The sequence below is a fragment of the Ptiloglossa arizonensis genome, chromosome 5 (assembly GCF_051014685.1).
Source record: "Ptiloglossa arizonensis isolate GNS036 chromosome 5, iyPtiAriz1_principal, whole genome shotgun sequence".
Lineage (NCBI taxonomy): Eukaryota > Metazoa > Arthropoda > Insecta > Hymenoptera > Colletidae > Ptiloglossa > Ptiloglossa arizonensis.
Window position 1 is genome coordinate 12403662 of NC_135052.1, and position 13336 is coordinate 12416997.

Here is a 13336-nt window from a genome sequence, read left to right on the forward strand (position 1 = left end):
CGTATAACTGAAACTACTGGTTGAATATTATGACTTGTAAAATAATGTAGCATCATTTATATATATTCGAATAACTAACAAAAATATTTATATTATTCACAAATGAATGCCGTGTAGGCAATGTATTAAGTTAATCATGACACGTAGTGTCGACTCCGATACATTTACGCCTTATTTCCAAAATTTCACAGCGACGTGTCTGTCACTTCCAGGGTTCCTTAAGGGATAGTTTTTAATATCTATTAGGATGAAACTTCGTGAAATTATATTTATTTTTGTTTTAGATTTGATTGCAAATTAATTATATTATTTTTGTTTTACTATTAATTCAATCGATAAAAATTTACCTTGGATACATACATTTGGTATGCCATTAACGATTTAAGTAGATAACAATAAATTACTTAAAATACTATAAGAAAAAAAGGTAAGTGAATTCAATGATTAATAGCTGTGTATGCAAATTTTGTCGATTCATTTGATTCCGGCCTATTCCATGGTTTGTAAAACGAATTACATTTTTCATTTCTGATTCAACAATTTGCAACGCTGCATTTTTGATCTTGTTGTATTGGTTCAACGTACAATTGCACAATATTGAGCCGCAAGCGTATACGCAATTGCGCTTTACTTTGCTGATTTAATAGGTGTATCAGATACCGCTGTTACAATTTCTTTTCTTCGTTGAATTGTATTAATTCTTTGTATACCTGAATATAGCGAGAGATAAAGAAGTTTTATCAGATATTTCTGCTATATATTATATGAAACTTTGAGGTCATTTCTAAAAATGACTATAAATGATATTTTTTGTTTACAATGTTATGCACTCTTAATTATTTTATTAATAGAAGGTATTAACAACTAGCAGAGTGGCGCAGTGGAAGCGTGCTGGGCCCATAACCCAGAGGTCCGTGGATCGAAACCACGCTCTGCTAAGAATGAGAAATTTTTCGTGTCATTCTTCTTTTTTTATTTGAAGATATAGCGTAAAGTTGTGTATGAATATTTATCTGAGTAGAAATAATTGCTCAAGTTGTTTTAACGATGATTTAATATTTTATGTACTGTTAATTTCTAAAAAGTTTTAAGTGTGAAATTCATTGTTACCAACCAATCGTAGACATAGAAATCAAAATTTATTTTTTATTTTGTCTGTCTTCAAAAGAAACGTAATATGTAATATAGAATATGACAAATAAAATGATTAAATAATATCTAAGTGACAAAAAAAGCCGCCCAACGTGGGGCTCGAACCCACGACCCTGAGATTAAGAGTCTCATGCTCTACCGACTGAGCTAGCCGGGCTTCATGATAACATTCTTATTTTATATTTAAAATTATTATTTACAGCATTAATAAATTATATATCTCTAAATCAATTAAACTAAATACTATAAAAACCGTTATTAATAAATCAATGAGAATCAAAAATCAAATTTACTTATATCATATATTTGTGCAGGATACAATTCAAGCGTAAGTCAGTTAATGCCACGCTGATCTATAATACATTCTTCTTACATAGCTGTTTCCGATAGTCTCTTTGACATTTACACTAATTGTACATTGTATTAAATGATATCCGTTATAATCGCGGAAAACATTTAATTGTATAGTTTCTTTGGTGGGTTTCTTCGAGTAAATGAAAATCTAATTCTTTTTGTCAGGCTGTACTATTTCTAAGAGAATATATTAATTTGTTAGACACATTATATGGCACGTATTGATAATTCGTAAATTTACAAATGAAAAATTTACAATTTCATTTTCAAATAAGTTTTAATTACTCACTAGTCCCTCGCGATTTGATAGCTGAATACATCTATAAATTCTGTGTTATACATTGTCAAGCACTGCGTTATTCAATACCGTTACATTTGTTTAAATAAATTAAATTATGAAAAAATTAATAACAAATATAAATCACTGCTAATTAATTAAACGGACGTAGAATTGCATTTTGCATTATTTTAATGAACACATAGATTATTGTACTGTAGTTAAGTATGGAACATTAGCCACGTGGTCAATAAACGAAGGTTATCAACAGTGGTAACGCGAATACGAAAATGAAGAAAGATTGGTGAAAATCAGAAGCTGCGGAGCACTCTGACGGACAATCGAACGATCCATCGGTTTTGTTTTGCAATAGAAGACTCCTCACTAATTTTTTACCCTCGCAAGAGTTCTCGATTCTAACGAACCTGATTTTGCGAGACTCAAGGAACTGTTCTAATTCGACCCTGCATCTCCATTTCAGAGGATTCCCGGAAAACTCAATGATATACACGTTAGGCATCTCATTTAAATCGCTAGTAAAGATACATTTAAGATCGTTCCCCTCTAAGTTCAAATAGGTTAATCGATCTAAGCGTCGAAAAGCACCAGGTGCAATATAATTGATAGAATTGCCACGGAGATCCAATCTTTCAAGATTTTCCAAAATAAGCCAGGACGATTCGATCCTTTCGAGAGGATTGTCCTGAATTGTTAGATTCTCGAGTTTATTTAAACCGTCGAAAGCATTCGGTTCCACAGTGGTTAAGCCAGAATTTCTGATAACAAGTTCACGCAAATTCGTGAATTTGGAGAAACATTTTGCTGGTAAACGCGGCAGATGTCCTTCGTAAAATTCGATTGCGGTAACCTCCGATGGTATCGATTGCAATAGTAACAGATTCCCACCGGTGCATCGGTAACGAATTCCTGCTATATCATTGTGGATGGTGCAGGTTCCTTCAACGATTTCGTTCCAGGTTGGAACGCTGGTCGTCGTCACAGGAGAGACGGTGGTCATAGTGGGAACTTGAGTGGCGTAACAATCCTCCTTTAACAACAGCGAATGGTTGTCATATTGAATTCCACGAGTATCCAGAAATTTGGCCAGTTTCGTGCCACACAGACAGCTCCAAGGATTATTAGCGACGTGCACGGTCGACAAATATCGTAAACGATGAATCATGTATTCGATACCGATGCAGTTCATGACATTTTCGGATACATTGAGGCTCGTAAGGTATGGTAAATTGTTGAAGGCATCATTCGTGATTCTGTAAATGTTATTGTGGGATAGATCCAAGTGTCTCAGATTGGACACACCTTGGAGCATGTCCGAGTCAATAGTGTCGAGCTGATTATTATGAAGGGACAAGCGGACGAGGTTATATAAATCGGAAAAGGCACCAGGATCGATCCTCTTGATACCGCAATCACGGAGTTCGAGTTCCGATAGATAACCGTCGAAACGCGCGAAAGTGCCACGAGGAATCTTCTCAATGTTTGACAATATAACGCGTATCGTACGCGTTGTAGGGGGTATTACATTTAATTCCTCTATCGAAGTGATGGCTCGACAAATGTAAGTCGATTTAGACTGTTCGTCGGAGTAGCAGGTACCCGTATAAACAGGTGGCTGTGACGTTGTAACGTGAGCTTCTGTTGGAGGAATCGATGGAATTGGTCTAACGATCGTGAGATTCGATTGCTTGATACTGTCTTCGAAGGAGGTCCAATGGACTTTGCCCGTTGTAATTGAAGTAGTTTCGATTGTCGTCTGTGTACGAAATAAGTAGCAATAAGAATATTTTAATTAAAAATAAAACGGTACCGAAAGTGAGAAGAGAACGTACCTGTTGGTGTTCTCTGAAAGGTGGAATCTCATTTTCATTCTCGTAACATTGGCCGGTGTTGATCTCGAATCCAATATTTTTTTGTGTCAAAAAATTTTGCAGATTCCTACGACAGCTGCAGAGCCATGGGTTACCGATTGCGTCCAATCTCTCCAATTTTTTTAATTCGGCCAACTCCTCGATGGCGATGCAACGCAATCGATTGTCGCGAATATCGAGATGTCGTAGCTTACTGCCTAAATGCCATAACGCTGTTCGTTCGATCAGTTCGATATCGTTACGTTGCAGGATCAATTGTTGAAGATTAATGAGATCTCGGAACCAATCAGCGCCCACTATCGGAAATCGATTACCAACCATCGAGAGGCGCTCTAGTCGATGCAAGCCGGCGAAAGCATCTCTTTCGATCGCATTGATACGACAATTGTTTAAATCTAAACTTCGTAAACTGTTTCCGAAACGGAAGAATCCGTATCTTGGGAGCGTGTCGATCGTTAAACCGGAAATCTCGATCCATGTTGTTTTGTCCGGAAGTCTGTCCAAGGATCTGAACACGTTCGTCGAAAATTCGTTGGCGCCGATCGTTGTGCGTTCCTAAACACATAATTTCAGCCATTACAATCGAGGTATGTTGAAAGATGTGTATCTACAGTTACCTGCGTGGTAAAAGAGGGCGGAAGTCTCGGGAATCCAATTGGGGTCATGCACTGATATTTCCTGCATAGGTGTATCTTTGTCGAGCATTGCACTTCCTGGATGATAGATCGATCTCGAAAGTACTTGTCCAATCTTTGCCGACATTCGCAGAGCCAAGGATTGCCGTCGATTCGCACAGCTCTAAGCGTACGTAGATACGAGAGTTCCTCGATCGGTAAGCAATCCAGATCATTATCGCGTAGGCCCAGTGTTTCGAGTTTGGTAACTGCGCGAAAGACATCGGGCTCGATGTGCACCAGACCGCATCTGAAAACGTATATAATTTCAACGTTTTACAATTTATCGTGTAGGGTGTACAATTTATCGTAATGATTTTAAATATCCCTGTTATCGATGAACGGTACAAGAATATGTTCGAAGAACAGGAGAGAAGGTTGAAATACGAACCAGATCTTTACTTATCCGTTAACTACTACAAAACATTGGGAAATGAAGGAAATGGAACAATTAGTGTCCTCTGTTGTCACTAATCAGAAACGGTGCAATTTGTACGTGTTTTTTCAGCTAAAACTAAAAGTGCTTTGCTTGTTTTTACTCGTCTAAAAAACTTTTAAGGTGTGATATGTTAATTTTTTTCTCATAATAATTGACAAATGTAATACAAAATATTATATTTAACTAATTGGAAATATCACTCCCATGTCGAGATTTTTCAGCTATGTTTTGACGTATTTCATAATATCTTAAACAAAGAAAAAAATATATATACAGGTATTAACTTTTTATTTTTTCTTATAATTTTGAAAGTTACACGTAAATATTACAAATATAAAAAAATATAAAATCTATAAAATTACGCTTTATCTTTTCAGGTTTGGTCCGTATTGCTACTTCGTTTTCTAGAATCATGTTTTCGACGAAGTTTCGCAAAAATAGTATACCTTCGAAATGGTCGAATTTTCACGTTAGAAAGTTATCGATGTTATCTCGGATCCACGAAGTATCATTTCCGTTTCGATATCGATACAATTTTTACGCTTGTAGTGTTTATTTCACACACAAAAAAAAAGAAATGGTCCGTATTCTAACCATTTGCACTAATAATTTATTTATTTTACATTGGATCTTCGAATGACCCTGAATACGAGAAATTGGTGTCGATTGATTTTTTAATTCTAAACCGACGCGTCGATATACGCGCATAGCTTATTTTGATCGCGATCGGTTTTCATTGCACGTCGATACGCTTTGAAGACGAGATGAAAAATCCAAGGTGACCCGCGTTAAATGATACACTATGTACACGAGCCGATTATCATTTTTATGTAACCTGTGAATTTTCTTTGAAATTATCGAGACCGGTAGCGTGTCACAAAGAAAGAAACGACGCGTTTCCGCGTCTTTAATGCAAATCACGGTCTACGATGTTTTTCTCGGATATCTTTGTAGATCGCGGCCACCTTGACGTCATGTCTTTTTCATTGATCTCGTTCATTGACAATTGGGTCGTCGACAGTTTTGTTTCACGTAATCGGTTCCTTTGCATTACCTAGCGACGAGCTCAAAACCAGGGATCGAAAAGAATTATTATATTGGTTTCAATTTTTGAAACAGTCATGAAAACCGAAAAAATGTTACAGCTGTTACAAATATATCAGTTCTGATTCATACCGATTTCGGTTACGATTCTTCGGTTAACGATATTATATGGGTCCTATATTGATTCTAGTACTGTTATTTTTCGGTTGTGTATCGATTACGGGTTGGTTCTATACAATATCGATACATATATTCCTATAAGAAACAGACGATTCTATTTAACAACAATGGTGTCGCGTCATTAACGATATATCAATTATGAGATTAAATTACAATAAAATCATGAATAATTTAAACGTGCACAAATAGTCCGTAAGAGTAGATTTTTTAAAATAAATTGTCTTAGAATATTTAACACGTTAGTTGAAACTTTTTATACGTATTAAAATTCTTAAAAATTCAATACAAATCAAGAACCGTAACTATCAATATTAGGTAGAATCGAATCATATTAGATACAGAATCGAAAAATAACTGTTATAGAAACTATATAATATCCGTAACTGGAACCATCCGTATATTATCCGTGATCCATAACAATTGTATCGTTTTTTGGTTCTCGTAATTGTTTCGATCAGAACTGATACGTAATATTTAAAATGGTGATTTTAATATTATACTATACTATTTTATACTATACAGAATCGTTTCAACGCCTGTTCGAAACTGGTACCCAACGGAGGTGCGGATCACTCACCTATCTAGGATCAGCTTTCTCAAGTTGGTCAAATGGCGGAACCACGCGGTCCTGGCCACGTGGATCGTGGTCCCGTGAAATATCAACCATTCTAGCCGATCCAGCCCGGCGAACGCGTTCGGATCGATGAAGTTTACATGACAGTTGTAAAAGGACAACCTCCTCAGGTTCTTGAATCGCGAGAACGCGTTGTCCGGTATGCTGTGGAACCTCGACACCGTGAACTCTATCCACTCTGCCTCGCCGGATATCTCGTCGAGGTCGTTCAGGTCGCCATGTGTACAGGCGTAGGCGATCGATCGTTCGTCATCCACGATCGATGCTACGCTGCATTTGCCGTGTACCCGGCCAATTAGGGCGACCAACGCCCAGAGTAGAATCAGATGCATCACCTTTTTCTAATTCTAGGCTTGTCGCGTTACCCGGACACGTCTATTAAACGTAGCTTCGTCTCTCTGCGAAGAATATCGTTATTCAGACTTTATTTTGCGCATAATTTTCGTCTTCAAAGTTACAGGGAGCCGAGAATCACCGTATCTCGTTGGAAAACATTCAGACACCTAGATACCTAGATACTTGGGACGTATAAATATCTATGTACCCGGACACTCGGACACCGGATATGCCTAGGTACTCAGGATATCTAGATACTTGGTTACTTGGGACACTTAAGTACCTAGATACTCGAACACTTGTACACCGGATATATCTAGGTACTTGGAACGCCTAGATACTCGGACACCCAGATACCTCGATACTCGGACACTTAAGCACCGTATATGCTTAAGTACTCAGAACACCTAGATACCTCGATACTCGGACACTTGGATATCTAAATACTTAGGTGCTTAGGTTACCTAGATACTTCGATACTCGCACACTCGGACACTCGGACACCAGATACACCCAACCACACACGTACCTAAATATCTGGATATTTGAATGTTCAGACACTGCAATATTAAAGACGTTCGCATCTCTAAGTATATATATTCTCAGAACCCTGAACTAGTAAATAATTGGCCACTTCGAGGTCTCCCTGTGCGCAATCACCGGTTCTAGCCGAGTTGGGGTGACCTTACGGAAGGTTCTCACAATTTTAACGTTTCTTCTAGTATAATTGTTACATTATATTCATAGACGTTGTGAATCATTCCGTTGGTTACGTTTCAAGAAGCAGCAGCGCGTGTTACAGAGCACCGAGCGTTAAAAGTGTGTGTTTACCTCGCACCACCGGAAACGCTACTTGCGTCCACTGGTCATGGTCACGTTGGAACGAAGCCGGCCGTAATACTCTCGTTACGACGATTTTCCTCCGCCCGTGGAGAGACACTCGTCACCGATGCTCCGCTCTCAATAGCTAACGAGCACTTGAGAGACGACGTTCCGTCCACCAGAGCGCACAATGTCCTGAAACTGTTCCTCGAACAGGTCACCTGGTTCCCTCCCCCCTTGTCATCCTCGTGATCGTCCAGTGGAAGCTTCCGAGATTGGTCCGGAAGCAAAGAGGAACTGCAAGGGACGATAAAGGAAAATCTGGTACGGGTTACGATCTCGAAGTAGAACCGGTGACGGTGAACGGTGACGGTGGTGGTGATTGTGGTGGAGCATCGATCTTCTCGATCAAGGTTTCACACATGTGTCGGGTATTCGGGTGCAGATCGTCGTTCGGAGAGCGTCACTAATATTATCAAATTGCTCGTAGGTGAATGCAGGGACCGGCTACGTGGATACGTCGGGAAACGTCTATTCCTCAACGATCCTGGACACCCGGCCGTCTGTCTCGCATCGGTGGATCGAAACGAAACGGCACGACTGAGCTGGCGATTCGCGCGCTTCCTCGTTATATAAACTTCTAAGGCCAAGGTCGCCCTTGTCCCCCGCGCTGTTAGTAGGTACACACCACGCCGATCCCCCGATTCGCCGCGACCTATCTTTAGCGCGCGTCGCTCTAGTTTGGCAGGAAAACTCGCGCGCGAATTATGTACGCGTGTATCTATCTACTGCGCGCGAATGCACTTGCCAGCCTCTGGCAGTGCCTCGTAGTCGCCGGTCCACACCTGCGGCTAGCAGTTGCCTTTGTGAAAACGCGGACGGCTCGTTCGGGTCACTTGGCAAGGTCTGGGACAGCGTGACAGTTCTGGAAACGTTCTCGCGTCTCGTCTACGTAGGTCGTAAAATGATCCACGGGGACGATTTCGGGCCCGAACGAATAGGTAGATCGCGTACGTTTCGCGACAGTTTCATCTCGCTCCAGCGGACCTTGAATTTCCAAGGTCTAGGCGCGTTCCCTCTATATTTAGTATGCAGCGCGCGTAGACGTCGCTACGCTTCCGCGACGACCTACAATACGGCGCGAGAAAAACGTCCAGGTTCCTGTTTTCGTTCCACCGTGACACGAAACAGAGGCGCGCGCTCGGGTGACGCGGATGGCAACGGGTATGGCGACGTCACCGCTGTCAGCTGGTGTAACGTTTTCCCAATTACGTTTTTGTTCAATACGGTTGCATTGGCATTATTGGAGCGGGTATTTTCGACGATCGGTTTCGTCATCGCTATGGTGGTCTAATTTCATTGGATAAATCGGTCGATGCGCTACGATGCCGGTGACGTATCTTATCTAGCCCTATTCCGAATACCATATGTCGAGCGATACAGTTTTTTTACATAGCCAGTTTCTGTAACGGTGCTTTCCAAATTATTTGAAGGTAACGTCGTCTCGCTTTGGAAACAAAATTTCGTGAACGTGAAGTTGAATCGTTTTTTTTTTCTCATTTTTTTTTTGCGAGATTTTTATTCATTTATTTAATGAAATCTACAAAATTATTTACCACTATTGTGCAACAGACGGGTTTCACCGAGCGCGTTTAATTGTTGTTTTAACGCATTTGTACCAACTGTGGACGTAGCAGCCTTTTAATTCACGTTTCTACTTTATTTTGCCAAATATGATGCGACGCAGTACGTAAAAGAGTAGTCTACGTTTGTAACAGTAACGTACAAATATTCAAATATTATTAATTTTCTTTCTTTTAATATTTATTTTATCCGTGCATACAATATATATGTAAATATTATTCGGGGGTCTTCTGTTTCCGAGGACGAAAAAAACCTTTTTTACTCAATTTTTTTTTTAAGAAAGCATAGTATTTTTTAATGTATCGGTTTTGTCAAACATTGATACATGTTCCCAGAGTATTCGCAATTTTTTTCCTTAAAAATGAATAACAATTGTAAAAGCTATCGAATCACATTAGTGTTTTGAAACACTCCTGCAAGTTCAAAACAGACAAAACGAAAAGCATTTTCTTTAATAAGGATACGGTTACGGTCGGAATTGAGAAAAATGAAAGATCTCCGGATTAAAAAAAAAAATAACAACACTTTAAAGTTGAAATATTGATTTCCTTCTACTTTTGTACAAAATCGATATTTCAACTTTAAAGTGCCGTTTTAAAGTTTTATAAATTCGAAGAATTTTTATTTTATTACACACTGGACAAACTGTCAACAAGACACATTCGATCGCATATTCGGTTAGATATAGTGTATCGATTCCTTCGTAGTAGCGCGACACACCCTACCGAGCAAGGGTCAATTTTATCGTTCCATTCGAGTCTGTTCGACTCAAAATGGACTAGAGTTAGACCTAAAGATTACCCAACTGCACTAGGATCTGGATTAGGTTCGAAATAGTATAACGAGCATTTCGTCCCATCGATCCAAGATCGAAACTAGTGTACGCTTCGAATGCACTCGATATAAAACAAACTTGAGATAAATCCAAGTTCATTATGCTTCAACGTTGACTCCTGCGTCACTTTTTCGCATTTGAGACTCTCTACAACGTTTGTTCAAATTGTAGCGTGAATAGTAGAAATATTTTAATAACGTACTTGTCGTTTTCATAGTATTACTTGGGACGGTAATGTTGTTTAAAAGTTTACAAGTATCGGGGTTCGTTTCATGCAAGCGCTCTAGAGAAACGTTGTAAGTTTGAAGCGCTGAGCATTCGATGACCACCATGGCATTCTTCAACGTCTTAACGCTTCGTAACGGTTAGTCCTCTTCGCTACGCTGTCTATCCAACCATCCATTCTGCCCATCCAGGTCGAAGATGGATGAGTCGTCGTTACGCAGCGTCTGATATTTTTCATTCGCGGCCGAATAAAGAATCGACGGGGGTCACATGTATTTATTTACTTTATATATTTACGCACGATGCGATTGTAAAATTTTTCTCCCCGAATTGTAACCCCTCGTCTACGCGAGTAGTCGCGTTGATCCGATATCAATGCTTTCGGAACGTTAAAGGATTCGGTATATTTCATCGGCGAGAAAAATAAAGAATCGTGTTTATTTTATTTTATATATCGCGTGAAATGATATTATCTAAACCGTGCGACTATAAAATGTAAATGTTTTTCTCTATATTGTGGCCCCGCGTTTACGCGAGTCATCTTGACTAACGTTCTTCAGCGAGACGAATGCGTCGTCATCACTCGGCAATTGGTATTTTTCGTTAGCGGACAAATAAAAAATCGTATTTATTTATTTCGTGTATCGTGAGAAATGATATCGTAGATCGTGCGACCGTAAAATGTAAATTTTTTCGTCTAAATTGTAGGTTAACATTCTTCGTTAAATTCTTTGTTACATCGACTGTACATTTTGTTCGTACAAGTTTTACAATTAGACGAATGAGTCGTTATTACTCGGCAACTGGTATTTTTCATTCACAGGTAAATAAAGGGTCGTGTTTGTTTATTTTACACATTACAATGGATGATATTACGAAATTGCTGGCGATTCTACGTTTTTCTTTCTAAATTATAGTTCCGCATCTACGCGAGTCGTCGCGTCGGCTCAACATTAATGCTTCGTAGCGGTTAGTCCTCTTTGCTATATCAGCTATACATCCGTTTATTTTGATAATTCAAGTCGAAGACGAAATCTTTCACTCCCAGGTAAATAAATAATCGTATTTATTTATTTATTTCTTTTTCATATTACGAAAGACAATATTAAGGACTATACGACAGTAAAAAGTATATTCTTTTCTCTAAATTATAGGTCTACATCTATGCGAGTCGTCTTGTCGGACCGATGTTCAATCTAATTTAATTCTAACACAAATGAGTCGTCGTACCTCGACATCGAGTATTTTTTGTTACCAGGTAAATAAAGAATCTCATTTATTTATTATATATTCCATAACGTGAGAAATAATATTGTAGATCATGTGACTATAAGACGTGAATTTTTTTTCTCTAAAGTAAAGAATCATGTTTATATACTTTACATAACGCGAGAAATAATATTATAGACCATGTAACTATAAAACGTGAATCTTTTTCTCTAAAGTAAAGAATCATGTTTATATACTTTACACAACGCGAGAAATAATATTATAGACCATGTAACTGTAAAACGTGAATCTTTTTCTCTAAAGTAAAGAATCATGTTTATATACTTTACATAACGCGAGAAATAATATTATAGACCGTGTGACTACAAAACATGAATTTTTTCTTTCAAAGGTAAAGAATCGTGTTTATTTACTTTATATACTAGGAAAGATGGTATTACAGATGATATTACGGACGATGCGACATTGCTCGCGATTCTACATTTTTTCTCTTTAAATTGTAGCTCCGAGTCTACGCGAGTCGTCGTGTCGAGCTGACATTAACGCTTCGTAGCGGTTAGTCCTCTTCGCTACGCCGTCTATCCATCCATCCATTTTGCCCATCCAAGTCGAAGACGGATGCGTCGTCATTGCCCGGCAGTCTCGCGCGGGCTGTCGTTCGCGGCACATGCAGTTCCGCATTCGTTCGCTTCTGTCCGAATCACGCGTTCCATCCGTTGACGATAGCGGTTAAAAAGCGGTATCGTAGTTTTTACCATGCTCGATTACACACCGATAGCATTCCTGGACTTGTTCGGAGCATTCTGTAAGTACCGTGCAATTTTCCCGATCATTGTCGCTCCTGTGCCGCGCTTTAACGCTAACCGTACGTACAATTACCAGCTATTCCGCGAATCGGTGATCTCCAATTGCAACAATCCGAGTTATGTTCCAGATATCGTGCCACGCTATCGAGGTGTCTATACCGTTAATTTTAACGATCGAACCGCAAGACAACCGATCCACGCGATATTCTACGTTTCGTGAACGATCCTCGTCTCGCTAAATCGATGTCATCCCCCGAGGAAATCTCAAACACACGAAAGAAACTATAAGAACCTTGACGAACTATGTTCGTGACAGGCTACCGGAGGTGTTCGTATCGTTAATTTTAATTCAGTCCTACGGACAACCAATCTCTCTGTTATATTTCGTATTTATAGAATGTTTCTTCCCGAAAGAGATTTCTCATTTTGAGAAAATAAAACCCCATTCGCAAAGAACCCCAACTTTCAATGCGCGTGACTAATCATGGAGGTGTTTATACCGTTAATTTTAACGTTCAGGCTTCTGGACAAACGATCTCGGTAATATTCCCTGTTACCGGGACAATCTTAGCTCTTTAAATTGTTAGTCAACTCAAAGGAAATTTTTCATTTCGAGAAAAAGTAACCCCTAACTTTCGACGTTAATTTCAACCATCGGTCGCCTGGACAACCAATTTTGTAATATTTCACGTGTCAAAGATAGTCGGAGCTCGTTAAATTGCTACTCGAAAGAAATTGTTCATTTCGAGGAAACGGACCCCGTTGACGAAGAAACCGAACTTTCAATGTGCGTGA

General features: G+C 39.1%; 2 protein-coding genes and 2 non-coding genes across 6 annotated transcripts in view; 2 read left to right on the top strand and 2 right to left on the bottom strand.

The window, feature by feature from the left end:
• The first annotated feature begins 866 nt into the window (after positions 1 to 866).
• Trnam-cau (transfer RNA methionine (anticodon CAU)) lies at positions 867 to 938 on the top strand. The gene has a single exon. It is a non-coding gene; the product is annotated as a tRNA-Met (tRNA).
• Positions 939 to 1236: 298 nt separating this feature from the next.
• Positions 1237 to 1309, bottom strand: Trnak-cuu (transfer RNA lysine (anticodon CUU)). The gene has a single exon. It is a non-coding gene; the product is annotated as a tRNA-Lys (tRNA).
• A 126-nt stretch (positions 1310 to 1435) lies between these two features.
• LOC143146526 (uncharacterized) lies at positions 1436 to 8411 on the bottom strand. Its single transcript, XM_076310844.1, has 5 exons — positions 7811 to 8411; positions 6587 to 7041; positions 4290 to 4596; positions 3634 to 4227; positions 1436 to 3557 (listed from the first exon to the last, which is right to left on the bottom strand). The coding sequence occupies exons 2-5, from the start codon at positions 6973 to 6975 to the stop codon at positions 2031 to 2033; spliced, it is 2817 nt and encodes a 938-aa protein (XP_076166959.1). The 5' UTR covers positions 6976 to 7041; positions 7811 to 8411; the 3' UTR covers positions 1436 to 2030.
• LOC143146525 (uncharacterized) overlaps positions 8348 to 13336 on the top strand; it is a 45797-nt gene continuing 40808 nt past the window's right edge. The window contains exons 1-4 of one of the 3 annotated variants that reach the window (XM_076310840.1): positions 8348 to 8481; positions 11214 to 11328; positions 11423 to 11553; positions 11660 to 11763. The gene's annotated coding sequence lies outside the window, so the exon portion shown is untranslated. Of the gene's footprint in view, positions 8482 to 9928; positions 11329 to 11422; positions 11554 to 11659; positions 11764 to 13336 lie in introns of those variants that run through there. The other 2 variants (XM_076310841.1, XM_076310838.1) reach the window with 2 other exon arrangements.

Bases quoted from the DNA above. Each gene is read 5' to 3' on its own strand.
- LOC143146526 (XM_076310844.1), bottom strand. From the start codon at position 6,975: ATGCATCTGATTCTACTCTGGGCGTTGGTCGCCCTAATTGGCCGGGTA. The intron at 4,597-6,586 runs GTGAGTGATCCG...ATACGTTTTCAG, and splicing joins AGAAAGCTGATCCTAGATAG to ATGCGGTCTGGTGCACATCG. The intron at 3,558-3,633 runs GTACGTTCTCTT...TTTCGTACACAG, and splicing joins CTTTCAGAGAACACCAACAG to ACGACAATCGAAACTACTTC.